Here is a 20,671-nt window from a genome sequence, read left to right as displayed (position 1 = left end):
GTGGCCATCTTCGTCTCGCTCATTGAAATTTCTCACGGACAACCCAGGAGGTCCTTCCGCCGTGGCGGCCATCTGAATTTCTGAAGTTGGCCTGCTGCTCTCACACACGGACTCGTCGGAGCAGCCGTCATGCGAGGAGGGAAACAAGTTGAGGATGGGCTTGTCGGGGTCGAGCGTGGCCACCTGCTCGGGTGTGGTCTGGAGAGCCACAACATGCTTGATTCAATGCTGGAGCTGTGAGCGCCCGGAGCACTTGCGACGACGTCTAGCAGAGTGACGGGGCGCCGAGCGTTACAGTTCTGACGCCTGCCGGAGAAGGACCAAAAGTAGTTGCACGAAAATGCACCATGCCGCGGGCGGGCAACTCATTTGTGTCTACTGAAGCTTCCTACAGCCACGCCAAGTCGTCAGCGGTGAAGCTGAGGGATCTGAACAAAATCTCTATGCCGAGGGTCATTATGATGACTGGAGGAACTCCAACCGCGTCAGAAATTGCTAGACATGCACTCCCACGTTGGGCGCCAACTCACGAGGGAACGATCCTGATAATACTAGGGATACGATCGAATGAGGGCGGTGCCTAGCTACGACACAGGTGTTCCATTCAGATTTAGCGAGGTCGGACCCCTCTGGAAGAGGTAAAGACCCTACGTCTCATGTACGAAGGCTTTGTGTTTTCTTTAGGGAATGACCTTGGGATTGCTTATATAGAGTTCGCGAGGACCCATCGTGCTCTGTTACAAGGGCATTCGATGAAAGTAACTTCGGAGTTACTAGACACTGCAACCTTAACTACAGGGGTTAAACCCTAGTCTTTACTATACTTCATGTATGTGTGGTGTTAAATTCCTCGATCGTTGCAGCTCTCGTGTCGTCCACGTCTCTTCTGTCCGAGTGCTGGTGCCTGAACAACCCGTGAGAGGACGTTTAAGTTCCTGGCACAATGATAACTGATAGGTCTAAATGTCATGTCCATGACGCTCCCATTAGCAGGTGATCCATCCTCGACACAAGGCGTCCCATGCGCAGGTTGCTACTGTGCCACGCAGCTCCACCGACGCGCCATGCATGGCATGGTCCGGCCGAGAAGGAAGGAACTAATCTGCGCTAGACATGCTGGTGCTCGGCGAGGCGGACGGCGGCGCGGCAGAAGGGGCACACCGCGCACCCCGCTTGCTGCTGCTGCTGCTCCTTCCTCCAGCCCCAGCTGAACCGCCGGACGCCGCCTTTCTTGGTGAACACCTCTCGCTGCAGCGCGCTAGCCACCGGCGTCGCGCCAGCGTCGCTGGTGGTGCTCGGCGGGGCCGGGAGCCGGAGGCTTCCCGTGCTGTGGCGCCTGCAGGTCGCAACGCAGAGGTTTAGTTAAGATGGTAGGAAATTGAGCTGGATTAGCAGAATCAAATACAGAGCCAGCAAGGCAGAGCTCTGCCGGAGAAGAGAGAAATCTTGATACTAATTACTGACTGACTCAGATGTTCTTGAGCAAAATCAGCACCTGCAGCACACCTGATTGATCAACGAGTGAGATCATGCTTCATGCATGAACTCACTCATAAATCATGAGAATATTATATGATCCCTCCCCACCCATAAAAAATAGTACTGCTGAATTTTTTTTCTCTTGAAAAAATGCAAAAGCAATGCCACATGAAGCTATCTAATGATTCAGGCCCACGTTTCTTGTTTCAAAATCCAACCATTTTTCAGCAAACAGGGGACTCTCAAGTCTGAATCGTGAGACAAGAGGAAGTGAATCAATTCAAAAAGGGCAAGAAACCATAAATACCTCTTGGCCATGGACTCCCTCTGGCTCCTGAGCTTCTGATCCAGCCTCTCTCGGGCCTCCCGGGCGATGCTATCCAGCTGCGTCGTCCACGCCTCCTCGCACACACCGCTCCTCTACTACAAAACAGTTCGAACGATCCACAGGAAAGAGATGAATCAACATCCAAGCATCAATCAAACTGGAGGATGATGGACAACCGATGGCTTCTAGCAGTCACCTTCGCAAAACCAGCCGAGCCGAGGTCGTGCCCGAACATGCCCGACGACAACGGCCGCCGTGTGCCGGCGCACGGGGCCTCCGCCGCCGGCCGGATCCTTATCCTCCTCGCGAACTCGACGCCAGGGAGCATCCCGGCCATGAGGCCCATCCACCACCACCACACGTGATTTGTACCACGACAACCACACAGCACCTGCCTGCTGCCTAATGCCTACAAAGCGCGCGTACCTATCCACCAGCAGAAATCTACCAACCTAGCTGATACGTGTGGCACTACGAGATTCAGGAGCTAGGAGAGAATTGTATGTGGAAAGCCTCCATTTTGAGCAGGAAGAGGAGGAGGAGCTCGTCCATGTCCGGCCGATCATCAACCAGGCTCGTCGTCCGGACAGGGAGCAGCGGCTTTCTATATCTAGAGGAGGTTGGAGGAGCGGCTCATCAACTCGTCATGCTCATGGGGTGGGCGCGCTCCAACTGTGCATGCCAATAGCCCCAACTACCTTTACCCTCTTCATAGCATAGTAGCTGGGAATCGAGTGCATAGTGAGCCCACGTGACCGGAATTTCGAGCATGATTTTTTAGGTGCTGCTAGGACAAACCTCGTTGGATGATTGGATCCGTGGCTATATATGTGGCACCTGTTTGCATGGCTGCCATACTCTGTTTAAACCCAGCCTTACAATAAGATCATCTCCAACGGCAGCATGATTGGATCGTTTTTTAGGCGTCTGATAGCTTTAATAGAGACTATAAAATTATGCGCACGCTGAAAAATTTTTGACACGCGCTGAAACCGTTATCCCGCACACTATATTTAATGCGTCGGCTTACGCGCGCAACAAACTCTGGATTGCTGCAGGTGGGATCGTTGGAATGGGGTGGATTGCGTGCCGCATTAGGGCGCGTCTGTTGAAGATGCTCCGGTCCCCGCGCTTTAAAAGTGCTACAGTGGCACGCTAAAAGTTTTATTGGGCGTAATTTTTTTGTATTGTTGTTGGAGAGGCTCTAACTGCACACATGAAGCCGTTTCGTTACCTTGGCCAAATAAAAAAATTTGACCAAGAACACAACTAATTCAGAAAATAAACTGTCCGTGAAAAAATTTAATTCGTCCGATCCTTTTTTATGGCACGTTTGTCTTAGACGTCACACTACATTGTGTGGCATCTAATACTATGTTGTGCGACGTCGAGACCTAGTATGACATCTAAGACATAGGCACCACACTACATAATATGACGTCTAAGGCAAATGCGTCATACAGTGTAGTGTTGCTTCTGGTTATCGGGCAACACACGAAAGGATCAGCCGGTCAGGTGCGTGAATTTTCTTCAGACGCGATTCAGTTTTGTGAAATACTTTTGTCCACGGATCAATTTTGTCAATTTTACCGGTTACCTTCATGGTTTTATCAAGGTTGCAAGGAAAAACGGATCAGGCTGAGTAGAACATGGTTTTATCGAGGTTGCATGAAAAAAAGAGATCAGAGTAGAGCGTGGTTAAGGAGACACATATCAAGCGTGGAAGACTCCTCGATGTTTGGTCGCATGCATCGTAATTAGAAGTTAACAACTACACTGAACTGATAGGTTGAAGTAGAATGTTCACTGCCACTAGGACGCTCAATCTGTCGTCGCCACTTGTGCCTCTTTCTTCGTCATCTCTCGACCTCCTCCTTCTCCTTTGCCGCCTTCTCAACTCTACATCCGCCTCCAACTCTACCATCTGCCGCTTGAATATCTTGAAATGGACAGCATGCATGATCATCTTTGCATCATGGATCCTTCATCTTCAAGGTCAACATCTCCACGTTTTCTAAAGAGAATGCGATCCCAACCTTCTCTTCGATGATGGCCTTCTTCTCTTCGAACTTGGGCTTCTTATTGATCATCGCGATGAACATGTTAACCTCTCCGTCTGGTTTTTTCCTTGATGTGGAACACTTGATGTATGCCTCCTCCTCCTTCGACATGTTGTCCTAGAACATATATGTCATCTTGGTCGCAACACCTTCTCGCTTTGCCCTCTTATCCCCCCATTTCTTCTCCGGAACCCTCTGCTAACCTTCTTGGTGTTGGAAATATGTCCTAGAGGCAATAATAAATAAGTTATTATTATATGTCCTTGTTCATGATAATCATTTATTATCCATGCTAGAATTATATTGATTGAAAACTCAAATACATGTGTGGAAGAATCCCTATCCGCCGCCACCTCCTTCCCTCCCTCCCTTCCCCTGAGCAGCAAATGTGCAAGACCTTTTTTTTAGTTGGATGCGGAGGGGACATTCCGGTGGGGAGTTGGAAACGGTTGTGGATCGAAGGTTTGAGGCTTCGCACTTAGGCCCTGTTTGGAACCACAATAGATTACAATAATCTGGATTATGAAGATAGATTATATAATCTGGTTTATAAAAATAATCTAGGTGGACATGTTTTGAGGTCAGATTATATAAACTGTAATCCAGGTTTTATATTGTACAATGACATGTCTGCCCTCTGATTTTTAGCTGCATAGGTAATAATCTAGGTGGACATGTTTGGAGGACGTTGCCGATGACAGTAGGTAATTATCTCCAAGTTTCCAAGGGTAATGGATCATTAGTAATTTATAATCTGATTTTAGCTGGGGTAAAGTATATTATGAGTTTTTAATAAACTGGTCATCTAATTTTTATAAACCGCAATATAATCTGTCATGTTTAAAGACATAATAGATTATAAAACCGAATTATATAATTTGAATGGTTCCAAACAGGGCCCTAGAGCCGGAACCGATAACCTAAGGAAAGCAGGAGTTTGAGGACATCCGAACAGACACTAGTTCGCACACGAACTCTTTGCTTTTCCATACTATTATATCAGCTGGTATTAGTCGGATAATGAACGATTTTTGTGCAAGGAAAAACCTACCTATATATAGTAGGCACATCATCTTGAGATTGACGAAGTGTCAAGTCTGGGACTTGAACTCTGATGGACAGGGAATACCACAATCCTCTTAACCATCCAACCACAGGTTGGTTTGCCCATATCTTTACCTAATAATAAAGAGGCTATCGCTTCCGTCGGAAAACCCATCAAGATGATTTTACAAAAAAACACTTACTGTTTATGACATTAAACTCGTAGTATATATTAAACGTTTTTTTAAAATACTCATATCTTTTAAACCGTAACTCTAAATTTAACATATTATATATGGAATTTGATTAAAAAATATGTAGAATTTAAATATGATATTATTTTATCTGTTAAACGTTTAATAAAAATACTATCTAGGGTGCAATCTTAATAAATAAGTCATTATTCGTCTTTCTTTCATACCGGTACTCATTCGGGTTGGGGATAAACACGTCAACAAAATCAGGATTAGAGATGAAACTGAAGGCCACTTGACTGATTCTTTGTACGTATTAAATCTACATGCAAGCCGTGTTAAAATAGAAGACCTGTGAAATTTTGAACTGCATTTTTGTAGGATAAGACCATCTTTATTTGTGTCGTAACTACAAATTCTCAGATTATAGACCATTTTTTATAAATTAAAAGCGTGTGGTATTTCTTTCTCCCGTTGCAACGCATGGGCCCTTTTGCTACTAATAATAAAGCGTGGAGCGCTTTTGCCATCCGTCGTCTCTTATTTTGCAGAAAATCCCCTGCGTTTTTCCCAAATCAACCCGCAATCCGTTTTGTCCGTCACCGAGCCTCCCACTCGTGCCCCCTCAGCCACTAACCGCTCCCTCCCCCTCCCCTCTCGATCCAGATTGGATCGGGGCTGAGGTCGCGCCGCCCCGCCGGTGCCCCACTGCCGGGCCACCACCAGCCCACGCCGCTGGCTGCCCCCCTCATCGGCCCCATGTTCGTGCTCGACCCTGTGCTCTCTGTGATCTTATCGAGTGACAAAGAAGGTGGAAGGGGAAAGCATCTTCTGGCCAGCCAGAGAAGAGAGAAGACGCAGCAGGGGAGGAGGAAGAGCCGCCCGCGCGTCGCCGACGGGCCCTCCCCACCGTCACGCCGGGGCGGGGGCAGCGCCGGACGGAGGCTCCGGCTGCCGGTGCAGCTGCTGCAGGTGCCGCAGACGCGAAAGCGGGCCCAGGAGGGGAAGGGGGCTCTCATGCGCTCTGCCTCCGAGCCTGCGCTCTGGTGGCACGATGCCCGCGTGCACCCCGCGCAGCCCCGCCCGCCGTCCCCGCCGCCGCCGCCGCTCGACCGCCCGCACACCTGCGACGACGTCTAGCTTTGTAGGTTAAATGATGCAGACGCCTTGTGTTTCTTTCTTAAATTACAAGCTACCTGTGTGTGGATGATGGGATTGTATGCACGGAGCCTTGATAACTTACCTCCGATAATCGGGAATTCCTGACTCGGTGCTCATTCCAGCTCCAGTTAATAACATGAGCTTGTTACTGAGACAAGTAACAGATAATTAAGATTCCTCTTCAAATGTAGCTCAAGAACTTGATAAGGAAGTTCAATACAGACTTTCACCTCTTATCTATAAACTGGTATAGTAGGTCCACATCCTTGGAGGTTGGAGGATCTGAATCACGAACTATCCGTTTGTCTCTCAAAAACTGGATGTAAGTTTCACAATAATCTTTAGGTACAACAACTGGTGAGTGGTTATTTCTTGCTTGAATGGAGCGAAAAGAGCATCTCAATGGAAGAGGAATTTTCCTCCTATGAACAAGTCCATTATATATTGATGCTTGGATATTGTAAAAATGAGGACAATATCCTGAAATATAATTTATTGCAATTAGTTAGTGCAAAAAAGTAGATTAGCCTAATTGTCCTAGAAAAGGCCATTCTCTTGGCGAACTTGCCTTTTGGTATTCCTCTCAGAGCACTTCCAAAACCTGCAATGATCTGAAGTACATTACACATTTAAGTTGTATAATTCGACTCGGTATTGAACACTAGAAAGAGTGTACATATTGAATACAACCAACTTATTGCATTGGTATGTGACCAAGAAGTATCATTACATGAAAATGATTCCAACAGATTTAACTTTGTGAGTCACAACTGCCGAATGGTGGAGTAGCTGCAAACGGGTTGAACAGAACATCCTACTAAGTTAGTGCTTATGTGACCAGGTTCATAAATATTACGCCTGTTTGCTTTCAGGCTCAACACCTCCCTCTTGGTGGACTATTGCCAAGATGGAACACACAAGTACATCCTAATCGACATCGGCAAGACCTTCAGAGAGCAAGTTCTCCGGTGGTTTGTCCACCACAAAGTTCTTTACGTTGACTCAGTGAGATATTCGACAGTGCATTCTTTTCTGAAAAAGTAAAAATCCTGGGGACTAAGAAGGTTCTGTGCAGTGCAGATCATTCTGACTCATGAGCATGCAGATGCTGTATTAGGCCTTGACGAAGTCTGGGTGGTACAACCAAGAAATGGCAGGAATGATGTCGAGCAAATTCCTATCTTCCTCACGCAGTTCATGATGGACATGTTCATCTCCGTCTTCTGTTTTCCAAGTGAACTGAAAAACACCGGATTAGTCACCGGAACATATCTTGTAATAACAACAGCCATGAATTTACAGTATCGCCAGAAGATTCCCCTACTTGGTGGAGCAGAAGCCAGAGGATGCCAATGAAGATGCCCAAGCCGCGAAAATCGACTTGAAGATAATTGAGGAGGATGTGGACAAACCATTTGTAGCGTCAGGGCTAGAGTTTGTTACGTTGCCGGTAACAACCAGCGCTGTTGAGCGTTACTTTGATCTTGTTACATGTTTGACTCCTGGAGTGCTTACTTACCTTGATACTCTGTGTTCAGGTAATGCACGGAGAAGGGTATATTTGTTTAGGCTTCTGATTTGGGAGGAGAGCCAGAGTTGCGTATTTATGTGATGTCTCAAGATTTCTACCTAAAACTGAGCATGGCAAAAAATTAATCTGGTCCATAGTTCTTTGTTCAAATAATTAGAATGCATGTTCTTGCGGATCACATATGAGAGGGTTGTTAATCAATACAACATGACATTTTTCACTTACATATATTTAAGGGGTAGTTTGTAACAAAACTGAAAGATGTTACTAATCTCTTAAACTGCATCCAAAATTCTCAACATTGTTTATGATGTCCTTGATAGTCTAGCATGTTACTTATCTATTGTTGTTGCTAAAACTGTATGCCAAATGCTATATGTGGGTTACCGAAAATCATAAAAGTCTACACCCCAACTTTAGTGATTTCATCTGATTAAATTCAATGGTAACACTTTTCAGTACGTTTCTCGGAGACCAGAGTCTTAGTACATGCCAGTTATCAAATAGTAGTATTCACAAGGTTGCAAATCATAATTTCACATGGTAAAACATCTACTCCCTCCGTTCCAAAATACTTGTCGTGGTTTTAGTTCAAAGAGAATCTCTGCCACGGCAAGAAAAATCTACAACCATGGCAAGTGAAAACGCTGCCATGACAACGCCCGCTGCAGATGTGCCCGGAGTTGGATCAATTGTATCATCCTCCTCTGCCAGTGCCACTATTTCGTCTATGGGGCCACAAGGAAGATGTTTGTTGGAGTATAAATTAGGAGCGTATGGTTTTTTTCCCGTAGCAACGCACGGGTCCTTTTGCTAGTATAGTATAGTAGTAGGAAGAGAAAAAGCAAGGACAAAACGTTCGTACGTAGACGTATCACGTATCTCCCAGCTGAAACGGTATCAGCATGCCGCAGCTTACCAACCGTGTACGGATTGCTGCCCAAAACGGTCACCGGAATCAACAAGAATTCCCCTGCCTCTCGTACTAATAGATGCACTATATAATTGACCGGATCTCTCTCTCTCTCTCTCTCTCTCGATCGATCGATGGTCCGAAGAGAACCGGCCGTGGAACAGCTCGACGGCATGGCTGCTGAACCCTGCGTCCCGTCCGGCTTCGGCACGAGGCCATGGCTGGTGCAAGGAACGCGAGGGGAGCGGCAGACGTTCGTCGACTCGTCAGACGGGAGCTTGCACTCGACGATCGTTCCCGAGATGCAAGGCAAGACGTGCCTGGGCTGCATCCACAACGGCGACTGGCTGCTCATGCTCGACGAGTCCACCGCCGAGTGCTTCTTCCTCCGCCTCACCTCTTCCTCCGACGACCCAGCCAAGAAGATCCCGCTGCCGCCATTGCACGAGCAGTGGGGTGACATAGTGAGGTGCGCGACGCTCGGGACATCGCCGGCACACCCGGACTGCGTCGTGGTCGTCGCCGTTCAGGTAGAAGACCCCGCCGTGGAGGGTTTCCTGCTCCACTGCCGCCCCAGCAACTCATCACAGGGGTGGCTCAGGCTCGAGTCCCCCGTCAGTCTCACAAGCTTTATGATCGGCGTTAGAGGGAAAATCTATTCCTTCGGTGAATCCGAAACGCTCGTCGTGATAGGCGACGAAGGCGACGGCACGGTCCGAGCTCGGCTGATGGGCTCTCTCTCCGGCGAGAAAGAGGTACACGACATGACGGTCACGTACTACGTCTTGGAGTCGTGCGGGGATCTCTTCGAGGTTGTCACGCAATTTTTTGGGGACTTTCGCAACGACGGCACGCTCACCAGCGTCACGGTGTACCGCCTTGATCTCGAGTCCATGACATGGAGCAGGGTGGATAGCATCGGCCACGACCGTGCCTTCCTCGTCTCCGGGCATTACGGCTTCTCCGCGCCCGTGCGTCCAGTGGAAGGAGGTTTGGTGCAGCAGGGTAACTGTGTGTACATTGTCTGGTCGAGCTGTGACTGCGAAAGGCTATACAAGTTCTGCTTGGATGACAACACCATCAGCTTCCGACAGATCCTTCCGCGACCTACCAAGCCTTGGTGCAGAGCATTCTGGGCCGTTCCGCCACAGTCTTTTTTGTCAACGGCGGTGGAAGAAGCAAAACTGTTGCTGACTAACGGCCTCGTGCCGAAAGGGTCCATCATGAAGTTGAAGGAGGAGGAGCAGGAGGATGAGGATGAGCAGGCAACCTCTTGTAATAATACGCGGCCATGGCATGATCTGCCACTAGAATTGCTGGAGCTGATCGTCTCAAGGCTTTCTTTGGTGGATCGTCTCAGATTCCCGACAGTGTGCAAGTCATGGAGCCTTGTGACCAACCCGGTTGAGCAAGCCAATGCCTGGCCTTGGCTTCTGCACTGCTCCGGTCGAGATGGGGCGTGCAAGCTGTTCGACCCTCTGCGCGGCCAGGAGTACAACATGCATGTTGAAACATTTGACATCAACCAAAACGAACACGATGAGCATATTTTTAGATTCCCCAAAGATGGATGGGTGGCCATGTCAACTAACGCAGACATTCAAGACATGTTCATCATAAACCCGTTCACCGAGGACGTCATGGAAATGGTCATGCTCGATTGGAAATACCGTTACATGGGTCTGTCGTGGTCCTCGGCGGACCCGACTGATCCGGAGTGCGTCTTTTTCGCCATCGTCGGCCGGGACGACGGTAAAGCGATCAGTGTCTTTACGTGGCGACAGGGTGAGGAAGAGTGGTTGGAAAGGCATATTGAGTACTATGAGGAGGAGCCGTTCCCGGTGGCATACAACAACCCCGTCTTGTTCCACGGCAAGTTCTATTGCCTTGGAAGAAAGGGCAACCTCGGCATGTTTGATCCGGTGAGCAACACATGGACAATCTTGGAGAAGCCTAAGCCAATACACGTGACCATGGACCTTGCCGGCGACCACCATCTAGGGAGAGAGTTTTGCTACTTGGTTGAACTGGGAGGGGAACTAGTCTCTGTATTCATCCGTAACGCTGACGAGCCACCGCGGGTGTTCAAGCTCAAGGAGGAGATGACATGGATGGAGGTTCAAGAGATCGGTGGTGCAGCCTTGTTTCTTGATTTTAGGGTGTCATACTCGGTGGTGTCGCTGGAAGCCGGGCATGGGAATAGGATATACTTTCCAAGGTATTCCGAGAATTGCAAACAAGCGGCATTCTATGACATGGAAAACAAGTCGTACCAACCATCCTTTTATGGTCTGGAGCAACCATTGCAGTGTGTGTGGGTGGTGCCTAATATACGGCACATATCTAAAGTCCACACTTGAGTATCTCTTAAGAAACAGATTACCCAGCCCAGAAGTAAAGTGAACTATTTGAAGGATTTTTTTTAATTATGTGCATAGTTTGATATAAACCTATGACGTGCCAATCTATAATATAATGTCAGTTTAATTTTAGAAGCTACATTTTTATTGTGCTTGTTAAAGTACTAGATCGGGATCGTGCCTTGGCGTGAGGGTGCCGGTCATAACTTTTCGGTCAAACATATAATGCTAAGTTAGTAGGAACCCAGATTTAGCATCAAGTTCAGCGCATATTTAAGACCATGAAAGACAGTGAGTCGACATGACGTGAAGTTCAATACCCTGTGGTCTGGTTGTAGCCAGAACTTGTAGCCAGAACCAATGTTAGAAACATATTGTAGCCAGAACCAGTTCAGTGAGTTCCCATGAATGCCAAACCAAATGACGGAGGTAGAGGAACAATGAATTTACTCATGAATGAATTTTGAGACGTAGGAAGTACATAGTTGCCTGTTATTGCTAGAACAAAAGAGACTATTGATACAGGAGATAGACACGAAAAGACCCCATCATGGAAACAACCTCAAATAATATATACAATGTTCGAAAATATACAGAGAAAAATATGCACTCAATGTTCCTAATATATCAATAGAGAAGACCACCTTCATGGCGTCTCGTGCTGATGATTATCACGTGCTCGCCCCGTCTAGCCGACACGGTAGGCCATGGAGAGCAAGCCTTGCGAGACTCACTTGGGAAGAGGTGAATTAAAGCAACTCGCTAAACTTTTTAAGATAACATGGCTTGGAATATCTCAAAGTAATTAGGGGATGAAAATAAGCGACTAATTGGTTTGTGTATGATAGTACAAATGCCCGTGCGTCGCATCGGGCGAAATTTTAATAAGGTTACGCTAAGTATTTATTTTTAAACCATGAAATTTAGACGTATCCTAACAATGTTTGTCATGACCTATTTCAGCTTCATATTTTCGTTTCGTCCGACCAAAGAGTAGGTTGTGTAAAATAGTCTTTCAATCAATTTTATTTTTATTCCTTGGAATTCCCAGAAATCTTTCAATCAATTTTATTTTTATTCCATGGATTTCCGTCGAATACAAATAATTTGCCCCCCAAAATATGATTACACATTTTTTTACCATTACTGCATGTATGTTATACGGTTTACATTTGGCCCACGTACTAAGAGCATCTCTAGCAGACCCCGTAAAAGGGCCGAACCCGCAAAATAACCGTCAAAATACAGGTCGGGACGGGAAATGGTGCCAGGCCAGACCCTGCAACCGCGTCCGACCCGTAATCTCTCTCCCTCCCCCCCCCCCCCCCCCCCCGCCCTATCGGTGGCCTGTATATATATATATATATCTAGAAGCGGTTGGTTGGTGGGACAATTCTCCCGCGCTTTTCCCCCACCCATCGATGCCAGACGTCGCCTTCAATTCCGGCCACACCAGCCGCCGGGATCACTCTGGTGGACCGCCGCATGCCATAGATTAACCTCCCCCACACCCTCGTGCCTCGACTTACCGGCAAGGTACATATCGGCAACTGTTTTGTCACGACAACCGGATTTTGCTTTTTCGGCCAACGGCGGCTGCGCCAAAGCCATGGATTGGTCGGGGAGCATCCCGCACAGCCCCAGCAAAGCGCCAGCGCCGCATGCAGGTCCTGATTCATCCTCTAGTCTCCGGCATCGGTTTGCCAGCAAGGACTCTTCCGACTGTCGCCCGGGCTCGGTGGTCGCGCAGCGGCTCGTCGATGCCGCTCATAGGATGCGGCGATTGCCTAGAAATAGTGCTGCAGCTCACATCTAGTAGCAGCTCACATCATAAGTAGCGAGTAACGGCAGTGGCAAGGAACATCAGTAGTGACAACAGTAGCAAGTAGCAACAGTAGCAAGCGACAGTAGTAGCAATAGTAGCAGCAGAGCAAGACAAGTAACAACAGCAGAGCAAAACAAGTAACAGCAGCAGCAACAGTAGAAAGTAATAGCAGCAGAGCAAAACAAGTAACAACAGCAGTGGGACAAACTCGTAGGCAATGGGTCGGTGATTTGTTTGGATGATATTCATCATGCAACAGTTATAACACGGAGAGATATGTGGCTAGCTCCCGTTCGTCAATGTGATGTAGGCATGCATCCCGTGTGTCGTCATACGTGCTTAGGGAAAAGAACTTGCATGACATCTATTGTCCATCCCTCTCGTGGCAGCGGTGTCCAAAAGGAAACTATGGGATATTAAGGTTCTCCTTTTAATAAAGAACCGGACCAACGCATTAGCACTTGGTGAACACATCAACTCCTCAAACTATGGTCATCATCGGGAGTGGTTCCGGTTATTGTGACTCCGGGGTTGCCGGATCATAGCAGATAGTAGGTAACTACAACTTGCAAGATCGGATCTAAAACACACATATATTGGTGACAACATAATAATTTCAGATCTGAAATCATGGCACTCGGGCCCTAGTGACAACATTAAGCATGGCAAAGTAGTAGCAACATCAATCTGAGAACATAGTGGATACTAGGGATCAATCCCCATCAAAACTAAATCGATTACATGATAGAACTCATCCTACTCATCACCGCCCAGCGAGCCTATGAATAGATTACTCACGAACGACGAAGAGCTTCATGGAATTGAAGAGGGAAGAAGGTTGACGATGACGATGGCGATGATTTCCCCTCTCCGGAGCCCAAGACGGACTCCAGATCTGCCCTCCAGATGAAGAACAGGTTGTGGCGGCGCCTCCGTATCGCAAACACGACGAAATCTTCTCTTTTTTATTTTTTCTGGGACGAAAGGGAACTTATAGACCTGAGATTGGGGGCGGCAGAGATGTGTGGACCCCACAAGCTTGCCCACCGCCACCAGGGGGGTGGCAGAGGTAGGGCTTGTGGCCAACTGGCCCACTCCCTCAGGTGGAACTTGGCGCAGATATTTTTCATATTTTCCAAAAATGCTCCCTGTAAATTTTCAGGACGTTTGGAGAACTTTGATTTCTGCACAAAAATAACACCAAGGCAATTCTGCTGAAAACAGCGTCAGTCCAGGTTAGTTCCATTCAAATCATGCAAATTAGAGTCCAAAACAAGGGCAAAAGAGTTTGAAAAAGTAGATACGATGGAGACGTATCAACTCCCCCAAGCTTAAAACCTTGCTTGTCCTCAAGCAACTTAGTTGACAAACTGAGAGAGAAAGAAAAACTTTGACAAACTGTGTTTGATCTTGTTGTTGCAACTATGTCTAACTCGTAACCAGAATTTCAGCAAGATCACAAGCTAACCACATAAGCAAATGACACAAAGGTCTCACGGTAAACTAATAACAATGGCATAATCAGCTAACGAGCAAATAATAATGAGTTTCAAATACCAACACTTTAATCAAAACAAGCATGAAGCAATATGAATAGGTGGTATCTCGCTAGCTCTTTTTGAGACCGCAAAACATAAATGCAGAGCACTTTCAAAGATCAAGGGCTGGCTAAACATTGTAAGTCATAGCAACGAAGATCCAGTCATAGTCATACTCAACATAAATCAAAAGCAAAGCATAAAAATGACAGAGGTGCTCTCTAATTGGTGCTTATAAAAGAGGAGGATGACTCAACAGGAAAATAAATAGACAGACCCTTCACAGAGGGAATCATTGATTTGCAGAGGTGCCAGAGCTTAAGCTTTGAAAACAGAGATAATAATTTTGGGTGGCATGCTTTCATTGTCAACGCAATGACCAAGAGTTCTCAATATCTTCCATGCTACTCATGCTATAAGCGGTTCCCAAACAGAAAGTAAAGTTTTAACTCCCCCACGACCAATCAATCACACTCCACGGCTAGCCGAATCCTCGGGTACCGTCCATACTAACATCAATCCAGGGGGAGTCTTGTTTTACAATTATGTTTTCGATTTAAGCATGGAACTGGGCATTCCAATTACCGGCCCCTTTCTCGTTAATGACAGTGAATAAACACATGTCGAGGATAACACTCCTAGTATGGAAGATACCAATTTAAGTTCTGCCTATTCCACATTAATGGGAGTACATTATGTTTCTGCTTCACAAATATGATATTTTTTGGACATTTCTAATAATAGCAAGCCTTATTCCTAATTTGGCATTTTCGATTTCAGGGCTTTTAGCCCCGGTTAGTGAAGGACCAGAGAAGCTTTCTAGTGGCCCTCTGTCACCACATGAGCGGTTCGGGCATGCAAAACAGATTATTTCTTGAAGGTTTAGAGAATGGCACATGCAAATTTACTCGGAACGGCAGGTAAATACCACAAATAGGTAGGTATGGTGGACTCTCATGGAAAACCTTTTGGGTTTATTGAAGTGGATGCACAAGCAGTATTCCGCTTAGTACAAGTGAAGGCTAGCAAAAGACTGGGAAGCGACCAACTAGAGAGCGACAATAGTCATCAAGATGCAATGAGTTTGACTAACATTGAATGCAAGCATGGACAGGATATAAATCACCATGAACACGAACATCATATAGGCTATGTTGATTTTGTTTCAACTACATGCATGAACGTGCGCCAAGTCAAGCCACTTGAAACATTCAAAGGAAAATACCATCCTATCATACTACATCATAGTCATTTCAAAATCTATGTTGGCAATAAAGACAAACCATTATAAGCTCCCAGCTAAATAAGCATGGCATCAGAAACTATGATCTCTAAGTTGTCATTGCAAACATGGTTCTCTCACAACAAAACTAAATCTGGGTCGACAAGCTAGTCATATTTACAAAAACAAAATAGATAGAGTTCGTACCAGCTTTTCAGTCCCAGTCACTTCATCATATATCATCATTATTGCCTTTCACTTGCACGATCGAACGATGTGAACAATAATAAGAGTGCTCGTGCATTGGATTAAGCTGAATCTGCAGGCAAACACAAAGGAGAAGACAAAGTAATATGGCTCTTTGAAAGCTAAACACGTAAGCATGCAAGAACCACTAAACATTGAAACCAATATATTCTACCTTGACCCAAAGGAAATGAAAACTATTTACACGGGAAAGCTCCCAAGAAGCAAAAGAAGAAAGAAAAATCTTCTTGGGTTTTCTCAAAAGGACACAAAAAAAGAAAACAAGAAAACGAAAATAAACTAGCATGGATAATACAGTGGCAAAGTGTAAACACCGGCTAACAAAGTGAAAGCATAAGCATGAATGTAAAGTCTGTGAGAACACGTACTCCCCCAAGCTTAGGCTTTTGGCCTAGCTTGGTCTACTCCCATGGTGGGAAATCACCAGCTCCAGGATACTCCGGAGCAGACAGTGGATTCCACTGCTGTGTGAGCTCCTTTGGCTCCCACTGATAAACTGGCGTCTGGTACTCGACTGGCGGCTCGGGCACGGGCGCCTGTGGTTGGGCCAAGCCCCAATATGCGTAGATGTCCTAGGACATAATAGTGTACCTTCCTGCATTAAGATCGAACAAAGAAGGAGCAGGCAAAGTAATAGTCTCTTGAGTACCCTGACTAAATATCACGTTATAAATCATCCGTCTACTAGCATCTCTATCCAGAAAATCATGGCAAACCATGCTATCATAATCCAGATATTTCTCAGGGAGAAGCATCTCTCCTTCCTCTCCCAGTCTAATGGGTATCTCAAAGTGTCTGGCAAGATAGGTAGCATAGATACCTCCATAGACGACACCCTTGGAACGGTTGATGTTCAACCGCTGGGCCACTATAGCACCTAGGTTGTAAGTCTTATCGTTATAAAGGCCTTCGCGCAAAACCGCAAGGTCTGGAGAACTAAGTGATCCAGCCTCCCCACGACCAATCAAACATTTTCCCACAAATAGTGAGAAGTACCGAAGCACAGGAAAATGTATGCTAGCAATTCTAGCACGAGACACTCCTCTCTCCTCTCCAACAGCAATAGTACCAATGAAATCCTCCAAGTCCCGTGGACGAGGGTCACTGATATCCCCAACATAAGGTAATTTGCATACATTGCAAAAATCTTGTAGTGACATGCACTGGGGAACATCGTATATCATGAACTCAACCATGGGAGGATTCTTCCTCGGATAAAAGTTGAAGCTTTGAACGAAAATATTGGTGAGGAGGAGGTATTGTGAGCACTTATCTGCAACGAACGCAGTAAGACCTGCGTTCTCCACCAAGTAATAAAAGTCTTCATAAAGCCCAGCGGTGCACAAGAATTCATCACTTGGCCACTCGCACGCTCGAACTTCTGTGACTCGAGGTACTACGTACTTGGGGTGGTTCTTCTCATCCTCCTTGGGGTTACGGCTTGAAGAGCATCTCAAGAACCTCCTCATCTTTTCCTTTTTCTAGCTCTGAAAAATTCAGAAATTTTTAGAGACTTCGAAAGAAAAGTGAATAAAGATTAACCCAACTTGTAGCAACCAGTCCTACTATTGCCTAGAGACCGTATCACGAGCTAAAACTACTTGGGACTAGCTAAAATCAACATTTCTAGCTCAAGAACAGGGTCACCAAGGTAGCAATAATACGCGAAGGATAAAGCACTAGAGCAAAAACTAATTGGATCAATGGAGGAGTCACTTACCAAGGAGTAATTTCCCCAAAACGTTTCGGAGAATGGTGCTTTGAGCAAGGAGATCGGAAATCACAGCCAAATGAGCAAGAACACGGGTTTGAGCTGCGAAACAATTTTTTCTGGAGGTGGAAGAAGAGGCTGGGAGCTGTAATGAGTGGAGGGGGTCCCTATGGGCCCCACAAGATTTCCCTCCGCCACCAAGGGGGGTGGCGGTGGCAGGGCTTGTGGCCTACTGGTCTGGCCCCCAGGCCAGCTCTCAGGCCGAGTAATTTTCAAAAATTCCAGAAAAAATCATACTAAATTTTCAGGACCATTGGAGAACTTTTATTTTCGAGGTATTTTTCTCCGGGACGCTAAAACAGAAAACAGGAAAAACTAAACTAATTCTATCATTTTTCTTCTAAGCAACATAAAATGAAAGATTAAAACAGAGGTATGTGACTCTTTGATTCATCCATTTCATGGTCATCGAAAGAAATCCGTCAATGGGGTTGATCAAGTCCTCATGACAAAACCTTCTCGAATCGCAAGAGAGAATGGAGAATTTTCTAATAGCCACTAAGTCACCTCAATGGGGATATGTGTCTCCCCAACAAGAAAATCATACTTCATCTTGACACGAGGAATAAGGCATTCAAAGCTCCCAATAAGAATCGATGAAGTCTTTTCGATAGCATTGGTGCAATGTACTTGATATCGTTTCTTCGGAAAGTGGACTGTGTGCTCATTACCGTTGACATGGAAAGTGACATTGCCTTTGTTGCAATCTATAACAGCCCCTGCAGTGTTTAAAAAGGGTCTTCCGAGGATGAAAGCCATGGCATCGTCATCGGGAATATCCAAGATAACAAAGTCTGTTAAGATAGTGGTGTTAGCAACCACAACAGGCACATCCTCGCAAATGCCGATAGGGAAAGCAATTGATTTGTCGGCCATCTGCAGAAAAATTTCAGTGGGTGTCAACTTAACCAATTCAAGTCTACGATAAAGAGAGAGCGACATAACACTAACACCGGCTCCAAGGTCACATAAGGCAGTTCTTACGTAGTTTCCTTTGATGGAGCAAGGTATAGTGGGCACTCCGGGATCACCAAGTTTCTTAGGAGTTCCACCTTTAAAAGTGTAGTTGGCAAGCATGGTGGAGATCTCAAGATCTGGTATCTTCCGTTTATTAGTCACGATATCTTTCATGTACTTGGCATACGGAGACATCTTGAGCATATCAGTTAACCGCATCTGCAGAAAGATGGGTCTTATCATCTCAACGAAATGCTCAAAATCCTCATCATCCTTTTTCTTGGATGGCTTAGGAGGAAAGGGCATAGATATCTGAACCCATGGTTCCCTTTCTTTACCATGCTTCCTAGCAATAAAGTCATTCTTATCGTATCTCTTAGGTTGTGGGTTATCAGGATTAACCGTAGGTTCAATCTCGATATCCTCATCATTGCTAGGTTGAGCATTATCATGAACATCACTGTCCATATTGTCACCAGGTTCATGTTCATCACTAGATTGTGTTTCTGCATCAGACGTACAAATATCATTAGGTTCTTCAGGTGTGACAGTGTTTGGTGAACTCACATGTAGGTTTCTATCATCCTTCTTCTTCTCCTTAGGATGACTAGGTGTATCAGCATTGATTCCTTGAGAAACTTGATCAATTCTCTTAGGATGACCTTCAGGATACAAAGGTTCCTGAGTCATTTTGCCTCCTCTAGTAATGACTCTGACAGAGTTGTCATTTAATTCATTGAGCAGGTCATTCTGAGCTTTAAGTACTTGTTCTACCTGAGTAGTAATCGTAGAGGCATGTTTACTCAGAAGCTTCAGATCATTGACATTTCTGTCTACACAAGCACTTAAATGGCTAAGCATACGAGTACTTTGTTCCAAGTGTCTGCTAACATAATCATTCAAACTCTGTTGTTTGGCAGCAAAGTTGTTAAATTCATCAAAGTATAAGCTAGCAGGTTTGTCAAAAGGAATATCACTCTCATCAAACCTACGCTGAGAATTCACTTCCACTACCTGTATCGGGTTATCGAGACCATGGATCTCTTTGATAGGTGGTAGATTTTTGACATCTTCAGATCTAATGCCTTTCTCTTGCATAGATTTCTTGGCTTCTTGCATATCTTCGGGACTGAGGAATAGAATACCTCTTTTCTTCGGAGTTGGCTTAGGAGGTGGTTCGGGAATAGTCCAAGCATTATCGTTGATCAAGATGTTATTCAGTAGAGTCTCAGCTTGTTCTACAGTTCGTTCCCTAAAAAGACAACCGACACAACTATCTAGGTGGTCTCTAGAGGCATCGGTAAGTCCGTTATAGAGTATATCAAGTATCTCGTTCTTCTTAAGAGGGTGATCAGGCAAAGCATTCTCTAGCTGGACGAGCCTCCCCCAAGCTTGTGGAAGACTCTCTTCTTGGAGTTGAGCAAAGTTGTATATTTCCTGCAAGGCAGCTTGCTTCTTATGGCCTGGGAAATATTTCTCATAGAAGTAATAGACCATATCTTGAGGACTACTCGCACATCCAGGAGCAAGAGAGGTGAACCAGGCTTTAGCGTCATCCTTTAGAGAGAAAGGAAACATCTTAAGGATATAGTAGTGGCGGATCTTCTCCTCATTAGTGAAAACGGTGGCTATATCGTGTAGTTTGGCAAGATGGGCTACGACCGTCTCAGACTCATAACCGTGAAAAGGATCAGATTCGACTAGAGAGATTATCTCAGGATCGACAGAGAATTCATAATCCTTATCGGTGATAAAGATAGTGAAGTGGCAAACTTCGGGTCGTATTTCATCCTAGCTTCCAGAGATTTTTCCTTCCACTTGAGAAGTAATTTCTCAGCGTCATAGGCATCCTTACACGCAAGAAAATCCTCAACTATCTCTCCCTCCATAACATAACCCTCAGGTATATCAGGCAATTCATATCTAGGAGAGCTAGATCTAGCAGGAGCAAAAACAGGTTCTATCTGAATAGTATCGACAGTTTCAGAAGCATCACGAGCATTGGCAGTAACTCTAGCAAT

General features: G+C 45.8%; 1 protein-coding gene and 1 pseudogene across 1 annotated transcript; one reads left to right on the top strand and one right to left on the bottom strand.

Moving 5' to 3' along the window:
- Positions 1-679: 679 nt before the first annotated feature.
- On the bottom strand, positions 680-2,588 carry LOC123402617. The gene is made up of 3 exons (XM_045096555.1): positions 2,004-2,588; positions 1,787-1,899; positions 680-1,336 (listed from the first exon to the last, which is right to left on the bottom strand). Exons 1-3 carry the CDS (start codon positions 2,151-2,153, stop codon positions 1,108-1,110), a joined length of 492 nt encoding a protein of 163 aa, XP_044952490.1. The 5' UTR covers positions 2,154-2,588; the 3' UTR covers positions 680-1,107.
- A 4,455-nt stretch (positions 2,589-7,043) lies between these two features.
- Positions 7,044-7,954, top strand: LOC123405814 (annotated as a pseudogene).
- The last annotated feature ends 12,717 nt before the right edge of the window (positions 7,955-20,671 follow it).

This window comes from Hordeum vulgare, chromosome 6H, assembly GCF_904849725.1.
Source record: "Hordeum vulgare subsp. vulgare chromosome 6H, MorexV3_pseudomolecules_assembly, whole genome shotgun sequence".
Lineage (NCBI taxonomy): Eukaryota > Viridiplantae > Streptophyta > Magnoliopsida > Poales > Poaceae > Hordeum > Hordeum vulgare.
Note: the sequence above shows the minus strand (reverse complement) of the source record. Positions and strands in the feature narration are given on the sequence as shown.